The sequence below is a fragment of the Equus quagga genome, chromosome 1 (genome assembly GCF_021613505.1).
Source record: "Equus quagga isolate Etosha38 chromosome 1, UCLA_HA_Equagga_1.0, whole genome shotgun sequence".
NCBI classification, from domain to species: domain Eukaryota; kingdom Metazoa; phylum Chordata; class Mammalia; order Perissodactyla; family Equidae; genus Equus; species Equus quagga.
In genome coordinates this window covers 72,210,672-72,233,539 of record NC_060267.1, presented here as the reverse complement: position 1 = coordinate 72,233,539, position 22,868 = coordinate 72,210,672, and the positions used below count along the sequence as shown (strand labels likewise).

Here is a 22,868-nt window from a genome sequence, read left to right as displayed (position 1 = left end):
TAGGATGCTGAAATTTAGCCCTCAAAAGGGCAAACTGGTTAAAGGAATTGAATTCCTGAGTCATCACATTAAGAACATACGGACAACCACATATGGTGGCTAATTTTATTACATCATTTCATAAGAATAATTTAACAGAGGAGCCAGGGAGGTCTTGGAGTATACTAACTGGACTCTGAGAAGACTGTGGAAGTCTTTAAGTCCTTCTGAGACTCTGATCTGCTTTCCCTGGCCCCAGGTTTCTAACTACCCCTTCAAAGCTGAACTCACATACTAGTAGAGTATTGACAATTAGTTGTTTGTTTTAACTTAAACAATTGAATATAGTTTAAGTATGTACTGAAAATGTTTAAATTAAAATTTTATTACAGGTACTTTGCTGTGCTTTCTATTACTACTGTATTTCCTCCCAGTTAACTGTGCTGCTTTTAGTATGTCTTAATCTGTTTATTGTTACAGAAGAATAATGCAAACCTGAAATCATTAAAGCCAGACAAGGCTGACTCTGAGGTAAGACCTTTTCCTTTGTAGTAGTCTTACCTCTAATCTTCCTTTTACATCAATAATGACTAAATTGTTGTGATTAAAATGGATGTTTTGTAGGAGCAAGCCAAGATAGCAAAGCTTGGACTTAAGCTGGGTTTGCTCACCTCTGATGCCAACTGCGAGATTGAGAAGTGGGGGGATCAGGAGAGTGAGATCGTTCGATGTGGACGGAACATGGCCCGTGTGGCCTATTCTCTTTATTTATTTACCAGGTAAATGTAGTTACGTTCTGATCTTTTTAAATGAATTTAATAATATCTGGTGTAAAGAGAAAGTGCCATGTTAAATCATTGATAAGTTAAAGTCAGTGTCAAATATATGGTAAAAAGTCTCTAAGAAGTTCTTATGACAATTAAGTGAATGCAAGAAGAAGACATTTATTTAATTAGGATTTAGATTTAGAAGAGATCCTTTTCTAAGTTTGTGTCCCATTCTTTCCATAATTTTGAAATAATTCTGCATTCTGCTTTTTATCATCCTGTATATCAAACGAGTCTTTCTCCCAGCCAGCATCAGTAATTTAGAAAACATGCCTTTCAAATATTTATGCAAGTGATTGATTAGATCCAGATCAAAGAATAGAACCATGAGGCCAACTGCCTCAATAGGGAAATCTCAAGAGTCTCCATGAATCAGCATTTATTATGTAGCAGAGAATTTCCCCAGCTTTACTTTTACCTGACCTACATTCTCTGACTTGTCTTCCTTACAAGACTCTTTGATCAAATGCCTTGTTGAAGTCAATGTTGATCACATTGCACAGTCTTTCGTTATAATAATCTATACCTATGGTAGAGTAATTCCCTGTTGCTAAAAACTTATCAATTACCTGCTTGATGATCTGTTCCAGAATTTTCTCAAGGAATGATTTTAAACCTTTCATTCATTTTCTAATATCTATCTTTTTCATTTTTGGAAACCTGGAGAATACTTGATATTTCTAGTGTTGTGGCCCGTCTCCTACTCATTTGGATTTTGAAAATTTCAGCAGTGGTTCACACCTGCAAATTGTTTCAGTATTCTGGAATGCAATCCATTTGGTCTGGAGATGTAAGCTCAGTTAAAGTACTTAGGATCTCTACATCTATGTTGGCTTTGGGACTCAATAAATAGCAGTCCTTTTCCTGCCCAAGTTCTGAACAAAATGAAAAAGAAGCAAAAGAATAGGCAGATGGGGCCAGTAACATTTAAATTGATAAAGCTGATATTGGATAATGTAGTTTTATAGCCACAGCCAAGTAGCTTTTTAAAAATGATCCCTAGAATTAAGAATCTTACCCTGTAAGGGCACAACCTATTTCTTAAAACACATGGAAAAGCAGGTAAATCCCAAAGGCAGCTTTACTTCCAAGAGCAAAAGGAGAAAAAGGGTTACAGTGTCCAATTTATTTTTGCGAAGGCACCAAAAAGACTGAAAAGGTAAATAAATGTCCATCCTCTTCTATGGGGTGGAATAAGTGAGAGAGCAGAGAGAAGTGAGGGATGTTGTGCTGGTGAAGATTCCTTCATATGGAAAGAAGATGAGGAGTTGGGAAAAAGCATTCATTTCCATCTTGATAATGTCTTCTACCTTTTCAAGATCATTCTCTGGACGGTGAAGGAGAAATGATAGGAGTTGAGTAATTTTGCCTCTCTTTAGCAGTCATTCGTTAATGCCTTTCCATATTTTCCATCACTGGAGAACTTTCTTCTTTGGTGGTTTTCTTCCTTTGTTCTTAATCGTTCTTAGCAAGCTTCTCCTGGGATTGAGTCTTCCCAAAACTAACTTTGACTTCCTTTCTTAGTTCATACTTTAAAAAATCTGATGAGTCAAGTCTGCAAAAGAAAGTAAAATGGAACTCCTTTGTTTACCCACACTAAACATGCACAGATTAACTGAAATAACAAAGATCTTTATTTTTGGCTGGAATTATGCTAGTGATCTCATGGTAATAAAAATCAGATCTTTTTTAGAAAAATGTTTTGACTGATAAAAACTGGAGAAATAAATTATTACTTAATGAATGTAGTTGGCTATATAAAATCTTCCCAAACACAGGATTCATCAGTAGAATTTTTTTTTAAGTCTGTAACTGCCCCTTTTATTTCTTGTTTCTTAATTCAGAATATTTCAGGATGATATGGTCAGCATTTTTTGTTTCAGAGTCAAAAAGTCTTGGTAATATAAAATCTCAAGTCGGCTTTGTTTCCTACCCTCACTGTCCGCATACCTATTTTCCCCCCAGCAATTTTTTGTTTCCTCTGAAGAGCTGTGGTTTACCAGCCTCATTTGGTTGCTTCTTTTGAGTCCCACCTGTTGGCCTTCAGAGTACCCAGTTTTGTAGTTTTCCTGGGCAATTTGATAGCTCTTCCTCAGGCTGTTTTTTAAGGTTGTCTTAAAACTTTTATATAATTTCTTAAATATGTCTTAATAATTCATATATTCGTTTTCTAGTGCCTTTTAGTTTAAAAAAATTTCAAACTTACCAGTGCCTTATAGTTTTTAAAGTGGTTTCTGCTTCATGATTTCATTTGATCCTCACAAGAGTTTATCAGCAGACTGGTATAATTTGTTCACATCTCAAGGCTGCTAACGGGCAGAACTAGTAGCTACTAGATGTCAGATCTTCTGGTTCATGTCTAGTCCACGGCTCCTCTTAATGCCTTCTGTTGCTCTTTGCTGTAATTTAGCTTTCATTTGTAGAGGTCTTAATGCTCCTTGGTGGTTCTCCATCTGATACTCCCTAATCTTCTGATGAGAGTGGTAGCACAAATGGTATGGTTATTTTATAGACTCATAATTGAAACTTGAATGACATGGTTCCTCAAAGTTAGACATCTGAGTTCCTACTAGAATTGAAGTTAGAATTAGAAATGCAAATTTTCCTGACTTTTGGTCTGATCCCCTTTCCATTATGCAACAAAGGACTTTTGGTTAAGACATAATATCAGATCTCACATATTTAATTTATGAAGCAAAATGAAAAAGGTTAAACAGAAAAAATAAAACAAATATAACTTGTCAGTTTTAAATTTCTTTACATTATAAAATTAATGTATAGAATGTTTGCTTGAAATTTTTAAAAGTACCCTCAGAAGTAATAAACAAATACTAAAGTTGCTTCAAGAATAAAGTCATGATATTAATAGTCTATTCAATAGTCTTCAAAATTTGGGATCGATCTGCTAATTCACAAAGTGCTCTAAAGCTTTAATATTATAAAACCAATTTCCAGGTAATGACTTTTTACCTCCTTAACAATTTATTTCAGAGGAGAGGGGCCACTGAAAACTTCCCAGGATTTAATTCATCAACTAGAGGTATGTTTTATTTGCATTTTTATGCTACTACTTTAATTCTGGGCTAAAAGTAGGAAATAACTGGTTTTCTAAGTGATTTACTATATTGTGTTTTGTGTGCTTACCTGTGCACACACATGTGTACTATACAGAATGGTAGAAAAGTGGAAAAGTAGAGGGTTTGCAGTAGCATTTTGTGGAGGTTTTTTGGTTATCTTCTTGGAAAAAAAACAAATATTTATAGGGTTAAAGCAGAATGGGCTTTGTTGACAATCAATAGATGCAATAATAGGTTTAGGAAAATATCCTCTCAGCAGATGCATACCCTTATACTTTCCTGAATGCTAGAAAGGCTTTTGGCCTCTTCATCATTGAATTGGATGAATGATATTGATTAAATGAGAATAACACGTACGAAAGCATCTGTCATAGGCTTGAGACCATGAGAGAGTACTCAGTACATGTTCATTTCCTTCCTTCCTTCCATATTCCTGCTGATTCAGGGCACTCAGGGAGAGACAGATAGACCAACACCCACCCTTGTGCCCCTGGGTCTAATGGAACGTCACATAGGCCCGTCTCTAATTCTCCTCCCGTAGTTGGAGGCTTTAGATTGGCAAGTGGGTTGCAAGATTACTTCCTTATTTTCCCTAACTCTTATGTTAGTCTGTTTGCTTGTCTAGAACCAGAGCATTCTTGCATTTGAAATTTGAAATTTCTGTCACTTTTTCACCTTTATATAGTTTCCTTTGACATTCCCACATGCTTCCACCTGAGCCTTGCTTCAGGAAAGGGATTTCAGCTTGAGAGGATGATTGTCAGCAGAGTCAGAAGAATTATAGAAAATATTTCATTTGGATTTTTTTGCCAAGTTGACTATAAGTGAACTATTTACCTTAAAACAATTGGAAAAAATTCTAGATTCTTTCTATTTGGCTCATAGCCATTCTAAGTCACACCACACTATAGGGGGTATTTCACTGCAAATGATCCACTGTCACCTTCTTCCAGTGTGAGCTTATTCATTAAACCGGTGTCTGTTGAATTGTCTACTAACTGTGATGAACCTAAGATGTTCATCAAATATTTACTGAGCTTGTACTGTGTGTCAGACCCTGGGGATAAGAGCTCTGTGGAGGAAAGTGAACAAAACAAAGCCCTTGCTGCCCTGAAGCTTACATTCTACTGGGAGGAGACTGACAGTAAAAAGTTAAATATATAATGCCTATATATAAGTATTTAGAGATAAAACCTTGTAGGATAAGAAGGGAGTGGTGATGGACGGGTGGTCAGAAAGGACCTCTCTATGGAGGTAACATTTGAGTGGAGATATTAATGAAGTGAGAGAGTGGGTATCTGGCATGGCACACAGAACACGTGCAAAGGCCCTGAGGTGCAGGGGCAGGCTGGAGGTATCTGAAGGACAAGAAGGAGGCAAGTGTGCATGGACTGGAGTGAGTCAGAAGGGAAGCGGTAAGACAGGACATCTCTGTAGCCATGAGAAGAACTCTGACTTTTTCAAGTAGGATGAAAACCCATTGAGGGTTTTGAGGGCCCGTGGCATGATCTGACCCATGTTTTAAAAGGTTTTGACTTGACCAACAGGGTAAATGGTAGTGCAATTTACTGAGAAAGGGAACATTGTGGGAGAACACCAGATTTAGAGGGTGGAAATCAAGCATTTTGTTTTGCTCAAGTAGGATATAAAACACTGGTGTCAGGATGGTTCAGAAATGGAGAGAGAGATTTGGGAGACAGCAGCTTTAAGGTGCTTTTAAACCCTGATCCTCTATGAAATAGACATGGATCTTGCCCCCAAGGGGTTGGCAGTCTAGAAGGGAAGAGATGTGTAAAACAGGAAGTGGTAACGTGGAATGATGAAGAACATATGGGCAAGTGAGTCATTCCTTTTGGTTAGAATCTAGGTGTTACACTCATTGGTTTCCCTCCTAAAGGATCAGGAAGGATACAAAGGACTATTTGCCTTTGAGATCAGTTAATCCAATGACAGCCAGCTGCTAAGTCTGTTGGACAGAGGGTTAAAGTTAACCCTGAACTTATTGCCTCCCTCTTCTTCATATTCTTTATCTAATTTATTACCAATACCTGTTATTTTTCTTCACAAATTACTCTCAAAATTTGCCCTGTTCTCTTCATTTTTACTGCTGCCACCTAAAGCTTAGTCTTCATCCCTTTACTCCCCTGCTCTCTCTCTCTCTAGAATATTCTACATACTATTTAAAAGAATCATCTGGAATATTTTTATGTGTCCAGCCTTATTTTTCACTGTTTTTCCCCAGCATCCTGTTCTCCTTACTGAATTGTGAAATGCATGGTGAACAGTCACAAACAGTCTGAGCTGGTTAACCACTCTCAAATGCGTGATTAAGGAATGTGTATGGGTGACAAATGTTTTCTTGCTTAGCTGGAAGCTAACCCTTTTGACCTCCTGCTCTCAGATTCATCACCCTTTTATAAGTGGGGCAATTAAGAAATGAGCTCTGGATCCTTCCAGAAGCGCAGACATACTTTGTATGGTTAAGTATCATAGGGCTCTGTGATCCTCCGGAGCACCTGGAAGGGTCCAGGTGTGGAGGAGCCTCTGCAGGGGTTGATTGTTCATCGGGTCTGGAAAATCTCCTTCTGAATATGGTTAAACTCGTGTTTTCCTGGGTACAAGAAACACTTTAGGAGTTCCATGGCAGACCTTTTACGTTTAAGTTTCAGGTTTAAAATTCTCTATGAAATTAGCCATGAGTAGATTTCTTACCAACTATTCATAAAACATCTAAAGTAGTAATGTTTTTCCTTTCCACCAGGTTTTTGCTGACGAGGGCTTACAGCTTGCTGCAAGTGTACAAGCTTTCTCAAAACAGGTAAGACAGGTCTACTGCCTGCTGCTGGTGGTATGTCACGAGGACCCACTTTGGGGGTATATTATTAAGGTATAAAGGTATTTAATGTTTAAAAGATGGAGTTTTGTTGGAATTGTTATAACTTCCTAAATTACATTTCAGCTAAAAGATGATGACAAACTTATGCTTCTCCTGGAAATTAACAAGCTGATTCCTCTGTGCCACCAGCTGCAGACAATAACTAAGACACCTTTGCAGAATCAAGTGTTTCTAAAGGTAAAAGGGCGGGTGGGTTATTCAGGTAGACATTTTAGAAACTTTCACACTTCTTGGTTTATCAGATTAGCTTCCTGCCCCTTTTTCTTCAAAGTGTTAATACCCACAGAAGGGCAATTTGTTTCCCTTTTTCATCCCATGACTTCAAGAATCACTTATTACCTGCAGTTATAACTGACGCCAGGGAGCAGTAGGTTCACCAAGTAAATTAGCTTTTTGGACATGATTAATTCCACAGCACTGAGCAGCTACCCGTAAATCCTGATGTCATCACATGTCTAACTAGGGCACAAACTCCTCAGAGTATGGGCCCTCATTTTTTGTGTTAGGGAATTGGACTTATGCCAACAAGGCAGAGTGCAGGGAATTGCAAAGTCGGGCTTCACTCCACTATTTGGAGTGCTTTGAGAAGCTCCTAAACAGCCTGAAGTAGAACAGGTTGATTTTCCGTCCATTCTTCCTGGGGTTCCATGAAGTCGGCATGACACCTGGGCAGCAATCCCTGCACCTGTGTTCCAGGGCCTCAGGTCAGCTCACCTGCCCTAATCTATAGACTTTTCAAGATCACTTAGGTTTCCATAATGGAGAAATTTTATCATTTTAAAACTAAATAGATGATAGTCTTTTGAAGTACCCTTTGTAAAGGAATTTGATTTGCTTGCTTTCTGTCACTATAGGTTGATAAGTGTATTACAAAGACAAGATCCATGATGGCTATCTTGGTCCAACTTCTTTCACTTTGCTATAAACTGCTGAAAAAGGTGAGATAGTTTTTCTATCTTCAACTGACATTACAAAAGCTACCTTAAAGGAAAATGCAAAAGAAAATAGTTACTATTTAATTTTGCTATCTTTATTTTTAGAGTAAAGCAGAAACTAATTGTCTTAACTCTTTCCAGCTTCAGATGGAAAACAACAGATGGGTCTCAGTTACAAATAAAGACTCTGTGGATGGTAAAACTTGAGAAGCTTTTGGGGTCAGATCCCTGGAACATCACGTGACAAAGCTGACATTTTTACAAAGCAAATGATACTTTATATTTTCAGAAATTCAACAATTTTATAAAGAAAACAATACTGAAATCTTGCTTTATTTTCTGATCATGAAACTGATTGTAAAGCTTTTTGACAACTAATAAATGCCATGATAGCTGCTAGATGCTAATTGCAGTATGATTTTAAAATGGGACATTGCCACTGATAATGTTCTTTAAAAGTCAAACCAAATATTCGAACTGTCTTAATGACAGTTTAATCCAAAGAAGCTGTTTTGAATATGTGCTCACCTTTGACATATTTTACCTTAACTTCCTATTTTCTTTTTTTGTTTAAGCTTATCATCCAGAACACTGATTTTCAGCACAGGGTTTCCTTAAACCTGTGGACTCTTCTTCAATCCCTCTGTCCACCAGTTGTGACCATCCCTCTTTGCTGTCCCCTCTGTCACAGAGCATCCATGCTGGTAGCACGCGTTTGTTCTCTGACACACGTTTCACACAGCACAGGCTGTCTGTTGTGAGGCATGGCCCTCTCCCATTCCCAAAAGCAAGGTCATGGAGCCGACTCCGTGGAGTCCTGGAGCTTACTAGGAGATGGTTTTTGGTTCTCATTCTAGCATAGCTGGCCTCTCTGCCCTGAATGTTAGCTCGAACTCCAAGCCTATCTTACTGGCTTAAAAAATATTTTTTGAACTCTCCTTCTCAGTAGTGACTGATGGAATGGAAGACATAAGACACAGAATGATGGAACTAAGAAGCTGTTTGAAATAAATTCTGAATAATCATACATTTTAAATATGTGCCTTTGGAATGTTCATTATAAACAAACATCTTTCTTTAGTCTTTTTAATCTTAGGGTTTAAAGCCTTGTGTTTGCTTTGAGGTGGGGTTTTGATTGCAGGATCCTGTTTATAGGTTCTGTCCTTATGATACAGTATGGTAAACTTTTCTGAACTCTCGATAGTGCTGGTATCCCAATGCTTTGAAAGGCATTTTGAAATCTAACAGGACGTGCCAGTTGCCAAATGGCAGTAGTTACAGCAGCTTATCTGATGATCATTATCTGGGTTAGCCATCACAATCAATATTCACAAGATACTGAAGAGCCACAGTACTACCAATTAGCTAAGTCAATATTATATTGAAGGAAACCTGAACTTTTACCATAGGCCTCAGGGAGAAAATGGGATGCACTCAGCTTGGTTAACGACCTTTATAAAATATTCTTTTATAGAAATTATCCAGCGTGATTTTTATTCCCTGAAACCAAAGTTTTCCTTTAAATTACAATAGAAATAATGGGAGAATGTAAGGTAATGTTATATGTAAAACAGATGTAAATTCTTTTACTATCTTTAGTGTCTTTGTTTTATGACGTCTTCAGGAATCATTGTTTGTGCTACTTGAAATGGGGACCTGCTGGTTTGTGCTGACATTTTCAGCTCATAGCACTGCCGGTGTAGATGTCTGCAGACTTACTGCCTGTATCACGTCTGGTGGGTATATTTAGGGGGCAGTCACGCTAGCACTCAAGTTACAATAAGTTTTTCTTGTAAGTCAAAAATAATTTTAAAATTTTATTTACAAAATACTTTTACATACCTGAAAAGAGAATATTCTCTTATTTAAGTGCAAGTAGGGGTGGGGAAGGGATAACATAATTATTGACTTCAACAGCATAAGAGTATGATAGAGAACCAAAGAATTTACATGTCAAGTGATTTCTTCTGTATTAAATAATTGTTTTATTTAAAGACAGAGATATTTAAATATATGTATGTGTTGCAGCCCTTAAGGAAAAATAACAATTTTTAAAGTCCTTTCATTTAAAATTCAATGTAAAGAACTATACAATCTTAAACCATAAATTCATAGGGTTTTTTTTAGTTTAAATGTGAGAGCTTTTGTTCCATTCAAAGGCATCTGTCTATGAATTACAGTAACTTCTTTGCTTGTCTCTCTGTCACTAGCGTGTGAGACTGAGAGACTACAATGTACGTATTGGCAATAACCAGCTTAACACTGCATATGTTAGGAAAGCCCTTTGTATTTTTCAGTCTTTTCACGCATCGCTCATTTAAGAAGCCACAGTGTTAACAGTTCTACTTTGCTCCAGAGAGGAAGGCCGCCCCAGCCCATAAGGAGTAGAGAAGGTACACTTAGACACTGCCTCTCCCTTGCCACCTAAAAGGAGAGGAGCTGGGGCAGAAGGGATGGGCCTAGACGTTTTGGTAGCGTCCCACTGAAGCAGACTGGGTAAGAAAGGCTAGCTAGGCTTTTTAAAACTTCACACTCATGAAAAATTGAAGCAAAAACAATAACCATGCCCTCACATTCAAACAGCAGTATGTCAAAATGTAGTATTTACTTTCAGTTTGCAGGATGATGGGTAAATTATTTTTACTTTGCTACTTAAAACTTTTCTGTCTTTTCCAAATTTTCCTCAAAGTGCTTTGTTTGTTAGCTTTTAATCAGAAAAACATCCCTTGCCTGCCAGTTGTTAGAGAGAAGGAAAAGAAGAATAGAGTGAGTGTGTGGGCAGGGCAGATCTGGGAGGTTGAAGACGAAATGGGAACCAAGGCCTGTGACACAAGACAGAGGGAAGACTAGGTTAAGTTTTAAGCTCAGGCCTCCTTGCAGATGGCTTTGTATCTTCACACACGCCGGTCCTTCTTTAGTGCACTGATTTAGGCCAAGTAGGAATGAGAATCCTGCGGTGCGTTTTACTCCATCTGAATCCTCATGAAGTAGCTGTTGTGGCATTAATGCGTTTTACCACAACTTCTTCATATTGCTTTTGTGTTAGTAACCCTTCTGTTATGCTTTTACTTTCTTCAAATTTGGGCAACACTACTGCAATGTAGCCTTCAGTGGATGGCTAGGAAGGAAAGAGAATGTTTAGTACTGTCAAATGATAAAAAAAAAATCAGATAAAAAGAATGTGGATGGGATCATAGTTTTTTCTCTCTTTTACCTTCTCTTGAAGAATAGATGGCTTATGGAGAATGTTTTCATTCACTTCCATCAATCGTCCTCTAACACAGCTATTAAAAAGAAGAACTCTTTTGAAGAAAAATACTACCTCTTTTGTTTCTCCAAAATTATGGTTAAAAAGTAACTCACCTAGATATGGTGTATTCTTCTCCATCTGAGCAGTAAATCTTACACAGAGGTGCAAGTTCTGTTAGAAACTGCGCCCCCTGATAATAAAAAGGAAGAAGTAATTAATTGATGTACATTTTCACTTTCCTTTGAGAGGCAGCCCTCAGTGTTATAACAGGATATATTCCTGGAACTGGTGTTTTAAATAAAAATGACTTAAGTATAGAAAAACCATTCATTTGTTCAAACATGCATATGACAGGTACTGCTGGGCACAGCCAGTTACCATCCTAGGCTCTTGGGGAAAAGCAGACTAAGACACGTGATAAAAGGTAGTTTAGTTACAGATTAAGAGTGTATTTTATCAAATGTAAATGAGAAAGCTACATGTAGCCCAGTGTAAAGATTTCAAAATTGCAGGGAAATCCATCAATGGGCAATTATAGAAAATTCAGCATGACAGAGTGACAGCAATATTGTACAAAGTTAGTTTCAGTAAGCTTCCTACCTTACTTTTATATTAGAACTTAATAGATAAAAGAACTTCTTTCTTAGGGTCAATCACTGAGACTTTTTAAAGGGGTATTTTTCTAATTAAGAAAAATGCACTTTGAGGAAAATTTGGAAAACAGAAAAGTTTTAAGTAGCATATAAGAATAATTTGCCCATTATCCTATAGTCTAGAAGTAAATACTACATTTTGACATACATCTGATTGAATATTATGGCATGGTTATTGTTTCACGTACTCCACTCTCTCATGTGTTGCTCTCTTTTTTCCCTGGAGTTTTTCCTGTAGTGAACCTTGGCATTTGAGGTCAAGATGCTATTCTTTATGACCTCTTTATCATTCAAAAGATTATCAGACCACATTCAGATGTTACCACATTGACTTCACTCCTCTGCTTGTGGGTACTTCCTTTCAAAATATTCATCAGTGCAACACCCCACTTTTGGGAGGAGGGGCTGGGGATTCACCTCAGAGGGTTTGTCTACCACTGGGTCTGTGTCAAGACAGCAGAAGTGTTGTGACCCTTTTTCTTAACCTCCCTTGGGAGAATAAATGATTGGCAGTGCTGAGATCCAGGCGAAACTTATCTGTGGTGGGTTCCACATGCAGGTCCCTCTCTGTTCTTCAGTAGTAATAATAGTGTTACTGTTTCAGACAAAGATTTATCGTAGGAACTTCACAAGCACCAACTGTTGTAATTTGTAGACTTTATCTTTTAAAAAAGTTTCATGCTTTTCTAAGTCCCTTTGTTTCCTGACCAAGGAAAAATCAGTAATTATAAGGCATGTTATCAGGGGATTTCAGGCCCACAAAGGGGAGTATAAATAAGGCTCTCTTGGATCTGTGAGGGTAATGAGCAGAAACTCTGAGTATGAACGCAGTAAATGAAGGACCTAAATCACCTACTGAAACTTTCCTATCCAGTTGGTATGTCAGGATACTTTAGTATGGTACCGAATTATCCTTGGTGGATCCCCTCTTTTAATAAAATGTGTCCATCTTGCCTAGAGTTGTAGAGGGGAGAGAAAACGTTTTGTACAACTGAGCTTTGTATGGAGGTAGAGGGTGTGGCTAAACATGCATTAAATGGGCAACAGTTAAAGAATGGAAAATGCTAAGGAGCAAATACTGTATTTTTTCTCAGATTGATTTTTTTTCCACTACCTCAGGATATTTTTTTTTCTTTTTTAATTTACTTGTGAAAAATATATGGTAAAGAAGAATTGGTCACTTAAATTTTACAGAACTCAAAATACTGGTTTAATAAAACTACAAGGGAGAAAATAGCTCATTATATTGGTATTAGAATTGTTTCTTCAAAGGCCTGCCTTCCCCATCCTCAATCCTGGGCATGATAGGGATGGTGGTACAGCACTCAATATGAGAGATACTATACCTCCTGAAATACCTCATTTTTTAGAAGGGAGAATTTCTTTAGAGTTAAAGTATTCTTAAAATCAGCACCTCAAACGGCCAGGAAGTATGCGGAGTGGATTCTAAGACTGACTGGATCTATCATTACTATGATAGAGAGGATTTAAGTAGAGAATTATAGGAACATACCCGCTTAAATTTCCCAGAGACCTTGTTCTGAAGTCTGCTACAGTTGGTACTGATTTGATAGGAAATGCTTTCAATTGTTTTTCCACTTTGAAGAACTGGATGAGATTCTGCCAATGTGATGACACATACTCTACAAGGAGCAAAAATTGATCCTGTATTATTGCTTGGTATAATTCTTCCTCCTCTAACAGTATTCCTACTAGCACAAGAATATCTGAACTGACATTTGTTTAGTCAAACTATCCTCTCCCCCCAGTCTCCTCTGGCTGCTATTGGAGCATAACTGTAGAAGGGAATACAATAATAAAAGAGGAGAAAATGGGGTTGAATATCCTTCTCAGAAGAGGGAAGAGTACCAGAGGTCCTTAAGTAGCACTGAGGTAGAGGAGAGAGAAGTAAGGCATGCCTCCATGTACAGGATACCTGTGCCTCTACCCAGCCCTCTCTATGGGCTCTGGCAACTCAGTGGTTAGGCACAGACCAGTATTTCAGATAGCGGCTGACTGAGAGCCAGCCCTGGTGGTCCAGTGGTTAAGATTTGGCACTCTCACCGCTGTGACCGGGTTTTGTTTCCTGGTCAGGAAACCACATCGCCTGCCTATCTGTTGTCATACTGTGGCGGCTTGTATATTGCTGTGATGGTGAAAGCTGTGCCACCAGTATTTCAAACACCAGCAGGGCCAACCATGGTGGACAGGTTTCAGTGGAGCTTCCAGACTAAGACAGACTAGGAAGGACCTGGCCACCCACTTCTGAAAAAATTGGCCATGAAAACACTGTGAATAGCCATGAAGCAGTGTCTGATATATATCACTGATATAGCCCCGGAAGGTGAGAGGATGGCAGGGTTCCGCTCTGCTGTCCACAGGGTGGCTAGGAGTCAGAAATGGGAATGTACTCGAGAGCATTAATAACAAGCTGACTGAGGGGTGTGGTCCTTCATTTGGATGTTTGGGTCATCAAGTTTAGGGTGAATAGGCACTGAAAAGGCTCATCCTGTCAACCAAACTCCTCTAATAATACCATTTCAACACAGTGGAAGATAACCATTTAGTAAACATTTGTTCAGTCCAAGACCATATCAGTCTAAAATACTAGAAAAAAGGGTTTTTTGATGATTTAAAATTTCCCATTTACTCACCGGTTAGAGTGCTGTAGTATACAGTGGTCCTCACAGGGTTTTCCTTTGACATCTAGAAGAAGAAATGAGTCTGTTGGTTGTTGGGTCAATATTTACTACCACTGTGCGGTACTTTCTTTGGTTTGTAGAGATAATTATGAAGACTGGGCACGTACAGTTCATTACTCAAAAAGATACATCTGCAGGCTTCCTATAAAGTATTTAAGGGGACCTTGCTCAGATGGAGTCATTCACTCAATGTTATCACACAAATGTGATAATTAACTCTTTGCTGCATCTTGCTTTATCCTCTTTAAAATGAGTACACTCATTTCTATTAGGAAAATGAGATTGCAATGCATTCTTTATATAGTAGGATATGCTTTACTGGTCAGTTTTAGAGTGACTAGCATCCTGGTTTGTGTAGGGCTGTCCTGATGTTAGCGCTGAATGTCTCAGATTCCAGGAAACCCCCTAGTCCTGGGTAAACTGGAATGGCTGGTCACCCTAAATATGGCTAATAAAACGTTACAGCATTTTTTTAAAGTACACCTCATCTCTGAATGAAACGGAGCACGTAGGGGTTAGAGGAGGGTCCCCAACGATGCTCCCACCACTGATATTTACTAGGTACGTAAAGTAGTAAAAGAGGATACCTACTTCTAAGTGGCAAATATATAACACCGGCGGCTTCTCTTTGAGTAAAACTGTTAGATTCTGCTTTCTAGTGCCTCTATTGTAACCCACCCTCTTTTCTCCATCGCTACTGGCTCTACCTTAGTTTCGACCTGATCATTTAAACCGTTTTATCTATCGGCACTTCCTATAGGATTGAGCGCCTCAAATCCCTTTAGGCTCTCAAGGAGATAGCAATGCAGCCCTGACTACCTCGGGGGCCTCACCTTAGACCACCACCTTCCCGCAAGCAGCCCACCCTCGAACTCGCACTGCCCTCGCCGGCCCTAGAAAGCGCCCTGCTGTATTTCAGGCCTCCGAGCCTTTGCAAATGCCATTCCTTGGGCCTAGAAGGCAACAGAGAGGTCCAGTACCTTCTGACGTGGAGGTGAAGAGCCAGGGAGAGCACGCGTGGTTTACGATCTGTCACCATAGTCCCCACAGCATCAGGCCAACGTGGCCGTAGAGAGATCGACATCATTCTTCACTTACCTGCTTTGTACCAGCGAGTGAAGTAACGATCTACGAGCGACGGCACCGCGGGCTCTGCGGCCAACTGCTCGGTAGCCATGGCGACCCCGGGCGCCGCTAACCCCGCCTTCCGGGTCTGGAGCGCTTCCTGTCTGCAGGCCCGGGAGGAGGGTGTCCTTCCGGCGCGCAGCCCGCAGCGTGCGCATGCGCGATGCTCTCTTGACCTCGCAGGCTCCTCCCACCGGCGCCAATTAGTGCGCCGTGCTGTAATGTCGACGTCAAAGCGGGATCAAATACAATAGGCGGAGCAGGAGGGCGGGGGACAGTGGGCGGTGGCCAGCGCAGCACCTCCCCTCTACCTTGCAGGGGCCACGGAGAAGGCCGGCCACGCCCCCTCAGCCTCGTGACGTCAATCCCGCGCCGCGCCGCGCGTGTGAGGCGTAGCTCGCTAGCGTGTCAGCCTTTTGCCCGTCGGCCCCCTGCCCCGCTGCAGCCGCTACCCCCGGGGGTCAGGTGGCCGCGTGGCCCGGTGCGCGCCGCGAAAGTCCGCGATCAGCGGACAGAGAGGTGCGTGCGCAACCCGGGGCGGGCTCCGGGAGGCCGGCCGCGCGTGGCCGGGGAGGCGAGGGCGGACGCATCGCGGTTGAAGGGGCCTCAGGGCGCGGCGCAGGTGAGCGTTCCAGCGACCCACGCAGGGTGGGAGGCGCGGAAGAGGCCCAGTCCGCCAGGCGGTGTCCTGATGAAGGGGACTTCTGCGCGCCCACCCTGCCTGCTGCAGGCCCGGGAGTGGAGCGCGGTGTGACCATCTCTGCCCTCGAGCCTGAAGTTCTCTTTCTGCGGACTTGCCGCCTGCTCCATCCACGGCCTCCCAGGGGCTCTGCGGGGCGCGGCAGGCCGGGGATGACGTGCTGCTCCCTCAGCTGCAGCCTACTCAGCCTCTGGGTTCCATGCAGGAGTGGACCAGACCGCTGAACCAGTTAACGCGCCAATTAAAGCGAACCAATGAATGCATAATAGAAGGCGACGGTCATTAGAGGTTCGGATGCTGTGCTGCGGGTCCCTACTCGCGTCCGCGACTTTTTCGTGGAGATGTCCCTTGTGCTTCTCCATGTAGTGTATATCGTGTGGCCCTCTGCCTCCTTAAACTGTGAGCTCCATGGAGGCAGTGACAGACAGAGTCGTCTCTGGTCCTCAGATGTAGCACTTAGCAAGTCCTCAGTCGTTGTTTGATGTAGGTTACAAACCCGATGGTAGGATTAGATACTGTGTAAAGGATTCAGACTGTATGTTGACAGCCATGGAGGTGACCAGTGAATAGTTTAATATGAAAATGTAAGCAAAAGGGAGGCAGACACGATTTTCAGCTTGGGGGACAGAGAGTAGAAATGCCATGTCCCCAAATGGGGAGGGTTGGGGCTAGACATTTAGATCTAATCAGTGTATTAGTGATCTGCCTGGTCCTTGTAGTAAAGGGCCAAGAGGTGGATGGATGAAGGAGCAGGGGAAGGAAATGATGAGCTCATCGTGAAGAAAGGGAGATGAATGATGAGCTCACCTTGGCAGGTGATTTTGAAAGCTCTGTGATTTGAGAGCTCAGGTTGTTTGCTGTGTTTGTCAGTTAGGGAAGTAGAAACCACACATTATTTCAACAGAATTTGATATGAAGAATTGATTAAATACCTATTGGAGGAACAAAAAGCAAAAGGGGGCAATGAAGTAAGATAAAAGGTAAACTGATAGAAGCAGCTACAACACTTAGCTAGGGCTTGGGTTCAAAGCAAGGGAAGATGTTGGGGTTATCAGAACCTAACCTTGGAGGAGAGGCACTGTCAAGATGGGACTCAGACTTCTGGTGTTGATACCTCCAGAATTCAGAGAAGCCCCTTGTTACTGGATTTCAGATGGCTGGAGAGGGGCCTGCCTGGTTAGTGCTGGTATCTCTGGGGAACAGTAAGATAACAGAAAAAAGTGAGTCCTTCTCAAGTCCTTCTGCCTTTACCATCCAGATTCTTATCCTTGGGTCTGTGGATGCCAGGGCTTCACAGGTTGTCAGTGAATAGAATCCAAGTTCAGAGGGAGGGATATGAAGACATTTGAATGATCTGATCATGGCAACAATAGTAGCATGATTATTATTAGATAAACTAGCGTGAAAGACGGACAGGAAACTACACATCTGGCCCCCTGTCTGTTCTCATCTCTTGCTACTCTGTCCCTTGCTTACTCTCCTATAGCCAGACATGCCAGTCATTCTTTCATCTCAGATCTACCCATCCTTTCAGATCTACGTCAGTGGTTATCTCTAGGATGTTAGAAGTTGAAATATATATAATTTTTATATGCTTGGAAAAACCTAAGCTTTTTAATAGAATTAGATCTAAATTAAAAACCTGCATAGTATAATACAGGTTCAAATAATTTCCAAAAGTTCTTGAATATAAATGTCACCAAAGCTTACAAAACCATTGTCTGCCTTGATTTTCTTCCTCACTCCCACCGTATATGGTCTTGCCTTCCTCTTAACCCACATTATATGTTGTATCATTCATATTACACTTAACATTCTCTGCTGTGTAGTATAAGGATTAATGTCTTTATTCTTTCATTGTCATATGTATGAAATGCAAGGCAAGAGAATTTACCTTGGATTAAGGTGACAAGGCCAGTGTGGTCTGTGTAATTTCCACCCCTAGCATAAGTTAGGGACTTCCAATTATATGCTTTAAAGGGATCTGAATGTGAATATCCAGCACATTAACATTTATTTTTTTCCTCTCAGATAATGTTATGCATTAGAACAAGTTTGATTTTGCCTGACCAAAATAGGTTTCCTGTTTATCATTCTTTTCTCACCTTTTCTATTGCGCTGGTAAAACCAGGCCAGGAAGGCAGAGTTATGTGAAATAGTGTTATCAGGTCATCAAGCTCCTCAAATGTTGGTCATCATTTTGAAGTAAATTGTTGTAATTTCACTGTCTTCTTTTCCCACTGAGAACAGTATTTTTCTTTATTTCTATATTTGATTTCAATTTTTATTTTTTAATGAAGATATAAAGTCAATTTATAAATAAATGTACGTGGTGATATTAATTTTATTCCAGATTTTCTTCAACTGCCAGGGTATATATATTGTTTTTTATATGATTTTATGAATCTGTCAGGTTGTAAAGATATCCTCATACGCAAAAATAAAACATTTTCCCATCCATTTTGTTCATTTCATCTTACCTGAGGAATAACCAATGTTAAATCTTTTTGAAGGAAAATCTCTGAAGTTTGAATCTTGTGTCTCTCACAGAGTAAGAATGTAAAATGTATTTCAGAACCTCAATTTGTAGACCATAGATATACACAGTTGGTCAGGTTGCTACCAAACATCCCTGTGTGGATTCAGATTAGGTCGGGTTTTTTTTTTCCCCTTGATTATTCTAACTACCACTTCCCTGCCCTCTGAATCATTTTGCTTATATGAGTGTCGTTTGTCACCATTATGCTGTTTCCTTCTCTCAGAGAAATTAAAGCTTCATCAAGGGATATTTGTACTTTTCTCTTAGGAATCACTTCATCATGAGAAATCTAAAGTTACTTCGGACCCTGGAGTTCGGGGATATTCAGGCTCCGGGGAAACCTCAGTGCCTCTCTCTCCGAACTGAACAGGGGACAGTGCTCATTGGCTCAGAACATGGCCTGATAGAAGTAGACCCTGTCACGAGAGAAGTAAGTTATTGATAGCGCTAGCACTTGGTGTAACCTTGACTTGTCTTCTTCCAGACTTCCTTCCCCCGGATAGTCTTTACTGCAGATCTTACTGAATTCACATCCTCCTAAATGAACATTCTCTTTCCTTTGTATAGATGTCAGATTACACATAACTTATATAGTAACCTACGTTTAACTCTGCTTCTATTTTAAATTTAAGTTGACAAAACTCTGACCTCATATTTAGTGTGGGTGCCCCTGCTGTTTACCCTTTCTGTCATGTAAATGCTACTTAAAACAGTGGTTCTCAACTGTGAATGCAAATGAAAATTCCCCGTAGAGCTTTTAAAGCCATTTCAGCCTCCATCCCTTAGCAGCTAAATCAGAATCTTTGCTGCTGGGTCCTGAGCATATGCATATTTAAAAGCTCTTTGGATTGCTTCTGATATCTTTTGTTAATTATATTTTGCTACTCATATATTTTAGGTGATTACATTCTCAGTCCCTTTTCCCCATGCTATGGAAATCTTAGAAACCCATAGTTATTAGCCTCATGTTTTATTGGACTTTTTTTAAGAGACTAGGCTTCTTGCTATTGTTTAGTGTTTTCTTGGCAAAAAGGTCACATTAACTATTTTTCTTGTTAAAGATAGTAAAGTTGTGATATTTCTCAAATGAAAGTTTGGCTTTTAATCTGTAAAACATTTTTCAAAGCTTTTGTATTATAAAAAGCATTAAAAATATTTTATTTCTGGAAATGTTATGACGGGTTCTTGGAAGTAGATTCGCTTTATTTGCTTTTGTGTTTGTTTTGGTGAAAGGTGAAAAATGAAATTTCTTTAGTGGCAGAAGGCTTTCTCCCAGAGGACGGAAGTGGCAGCATTGTTGGTATTCAGGACTTGCTGGATCAGGAGTCTGTGTGTGTGGCCACAGCCCCCGGGGACGTTATACTCTGCAATCTCAGCACACACCAGGTAAGTGGAAGAGTCCAGTGAGGAGGAAATTTCAAGCATCCTCAAACACATCACTTGTTTTGTGTAGAAGTTTAAAATGTCAGGAGCCATAATATTTAAGTGTTTTGTGGATTAGAGGCTTTGCATTATGTATTTCTTTACAAAAGGTTATTGATATGACTTTAGCTGTATTTCAGGATTCTTCTAAAACTTAGTCTTGTCTGTTGACATAGCTGGAATGTGTTGGGAGTGTAGCCAGTGGTATCTCTGTCATGAGTTGGAGTCCTGACCAAGAGCTGGTGCTTCTTGCTACAGGTAAGCTTGTCACTGGTTCCTAACTCTGACTTTTATAAGACATGGCTCCTAATATCTTAGAAGCTTAAGTTTTAGGATGCTTTGATTTCAAAAAGTTTCCTTGAACAATGATACCAGCATTATAATCTAGAGGGAATGTGTTCTTTTTGACTTAAATTTTACCTCTGAATATATTGTTTTAAAAAATGGTTTCATGTAACTGTTTCAGTCTTTGGAAATGGCAAACAAAGTCGTAAAACCTAGAGAGATTACTAAGTCCCCAATTGTGGTTAAAAATGTCAGCAAAATTTATTTTATCCTACTCAAAGAGGAAGAGTTGCTATATAAGCAGATTCTGAAAATTGTTCTTACAGCTCTTTTAAGAGCTCTTACAAGTGCTTAAAAACTGCTCTCTTTCCTCTCAGTCTCTCTGAGTTCCTGTAAACTAGCACCCCTGCTGAGGTATACATTTGAAGAGGTATGTTGGTGACTAAAGTGTTGAAGTTCATGGAGGAGGGCTGTGTGGACTCTTATGTTGGCTTTGCATAAATACATAAATAACTGAGAATAAATACCAGGTGACTTATGCACTCGAGGCTTTTTTTTGGATGAGAGTCACAGCATTTTGAATGAATTCTGTCTGCCCTGTTCTGACTACAAACTCCTCCACTCCAGCTCTGTAGCTTCCAGTGCCATAGATACTTATGGAATGGCAAAGTTGTTACATGAAAACAAAATCGTTCTTGTTTGTGCCCTTCCAAGGTCAACAGACCCTAATTATGATGACAAAAGACTTTGAACCAATCATGGAACAGCAAATCCACCAGGATGATTTTGGTGAAAGTGAGTATAGCTTTGTTTGAAACATTTTGTGACCTGAAGTTCCGCTCAATTTTGATCGTTTTCTTGCACACTAATAGCCACATCATAAACCCAATGAGCTGTGAAGTGTAAACCCCCATTCGTTAAATGTCTGATAGCCCGGTTCCTTTAGCCCATCCCAGATCTTAAAAGGCATACCTCTGGTGCCTCTCCAGCTCTGAGAGTTGGTTTCGTCAGTAACCTGGGGAATAGAAATCGGTGCTTAAGGTCACCTAGATAGTTGTTGCCCAAACTCCAGGACAGGCTTAGGCTGGGGTTTCAATGCAAGGGACTATACTAGCTAGAAAAGGAGGTACAATTTTGGGGAGAAGACAAGATAGGTGGGACAGAAGGCTGATTTTTGTTCCTACTGATTAGACCTGAATGTACATTTTCTTGGGAACCATCAGATTGTTTTCCTGCTAAGATCTAGCTGGGGTGAGTTGGGCCTTAAGGCTGTGGGAGTATTGAAGGGGGAGAAGAGAGGAGATGCTTATTGAGTATAGGAAGCTCTGGCCAACGTGAGGGCACCAAATAGCTGGCCTGATGGAGGAGAGAGAGGGGGAGGAGGTATTTTAACTTTTGCTGAGGTCTAACCTCATGCCTTCTTTCTCCACCTCTGAGAAATTATTTAGAAAACTGCTACTCATTTATTCATTGAAAAATAATTTATTTGTTCAGAAATAGTTTTGAATAGGTACCTGGCAGTGTGTTTGGTGCTATATAATTTGGCTCTTTCCTTGAGTGGTCCCGTTAGTACAAAAATAACATGATGTGCAGGTGTTAGGGTCACATAAAGGGAAGAAGGGAGTGATGGAGAAGGAAGACCTCCCAGAAGAGGCCAACTTGAGCTGAGTCTTGGCTGAATTGTTATTGGGTAGATGAGAGTTGAGGGTAGGGGAGTGGTCCAGTCAAGTAAATTAGTCCATTCCAAGGCAGGGATGTTTCCTAGAAGCCTTCAGTACGTCATGGCTTATTCAGGCAACTGTCAGAGTACTGCTTCAGTATTGTTGGCCGGCAGGACATGAGTGTGCAATGAAATAAGTGGGATAGATTTTCATTAAGTTTGGTAAGGGATTTGGACATTGAGTTATAGGTGATCAGCCATTGAAGGTTTTAATGATGCAAGATTGATTGGTGGAGAGGGAAGAGACTGGAGGCAGGATGATCAGGTAGGAGGTTGCTACGGGAATCCAGGTGATAGATAAGGAAGGTGGATGTGGGGCTAAAAGAGGGAATGAATTCAGGAAAAAAATGGATTCTCAGTGAGGATAGGGTTACATTTTTGGAATTATTGGAGAGTTGTTTTTTTTTTTTAAGATTGCACCTGAGCTGACATCTGTTGCCCATCTTTTTTTTTTTCTTTTTCTCCACAAAGCCCCCCAGTACATAGTTGTATATTCTGATTGTGGGTCCCTCTGGTTGTGGCATGCGGGACACCACCTCAACACGACTTGATGAGTGGTGCCATGTCTGCACCCAGGGTCTGGACTGGGGGAACCCAGGGCCACCGAAGTGGAGCACGCGAACTCAACCACTTGGCCATGGGGCTTGCCCCTAAATTTTTTTAGAATATATGTGCATGGTTCCCCTCCTGCCCTAGCCACTTTGAGAAATACCAGTTTAGAAAGTGAAATAAACAGGCTTTGGGTATGTAAGGTGAGG

The 22,868-nt window shown here is 40.4% G+C and overlaps 3 protein-coding genes across 6 annotated transcripts in view; 2 read left to right on the top strand and 1 right to left on the bottom strand.

Annotated features, from left to right (window-relative positions):
* The window catches only part of CTNNAL1 (catenin alpha like 1), a 58,816-nt gene extending 50,066 nt beyond the window's left edge, over window positions 1–8,750 (top strand). For both annotated transcript variants that reach the window (XM_046661826.1, XM_046661822.1), the window contains 7 exons: window positions 460–510; window positions 604–758; window positions 3,798–3,846; window positions 6,645–6,701; window positions 6,843–6,956; window positions 7,634–7,717; window positions 7,856–8,750. In XM_046661826.1, the coding sequence (XP_046517782.1) occupies window positions 460–510; window positions 604–758; window positions 3,798–3,846; window positions 6,645–6,701; window positions 6,843–6,956; window positions 7,634–7,717; window positions 7,856–7,921 (576 nt within the window). In that variant the 3' untranslated portion in view covers window positions 7,922–8,750. The remainder of the gene's footprint in view (window positions 1–459; window positions 511–603; window positions 759–3,797; window positions 3,847–6,644; window positions 6,702–6,842; window positions 6,957–7,633; window positions 7,718–7,855) is intronic.
* Window positions 8,265–15,544, bottom strand: ABITRAM (actin binding transcription modulator). Its single transcript, XM_046661834.1, has 6 exons — window positions 15,418–15,544; window positions 14,272–14,323; window positions 13,131–13,260; window positions 11,078–11,154; window positions 10,929–10,998; window positions 8,265–10,832 (listed from the first exon to the last, which is right to left on the bottom strand). Exons 1-6 carry the CDS (start codon window positions 15,494–15,496, stop codon window positions 10,695–10,697), a joined length of 546 nt encoding a protein of 181 aa, XP_046517790.1. The 5' UTR covers window positions 15,497–15,544; the 3' UTR covers window positions 8,265–10,694.
* Window positions 15,545–15,810: 266 nt separating this feature from the next.
* ELP1 (elongator acetyltransferase complex subunit 1) overlaps window positions 15,811–22,868 on the top strand; it is a 51,024-nt gene continuing 43,966 nt past the window's right edge. The window contains exons 1-5 of one of the 3 annotated variants that reach the window (XM_046673553.1): window positions 15,811–15,963; window positions 18,951–19,113; window positions 19,917–20,069; window positions 20,282–20,363; window positions 21,105–21,185. In XM_046673553.1, coding sequence (XP_046529509.1) covers window positions 18,964–19,113; window positions 19,917–20,069; window positions 20,282–20,363; window positions 21,105–21,185 — 466 coding nt within the window. In that variant the 5' untranslated portion in view covers window positions 15,811–15,963; window positions 18,951–18,963. Of the gene's footprint in view, window positions 16,067–18,950; window positions 19,114–19,916; window positions 20,070–20,281; window positions 20,364–21,104; window positions 21,186–22,868 lie in introns of those variants that run through there. The other 2 variants (XM_046673537.1, XM_046673546.1) reach the window with 2 other exon arrangements.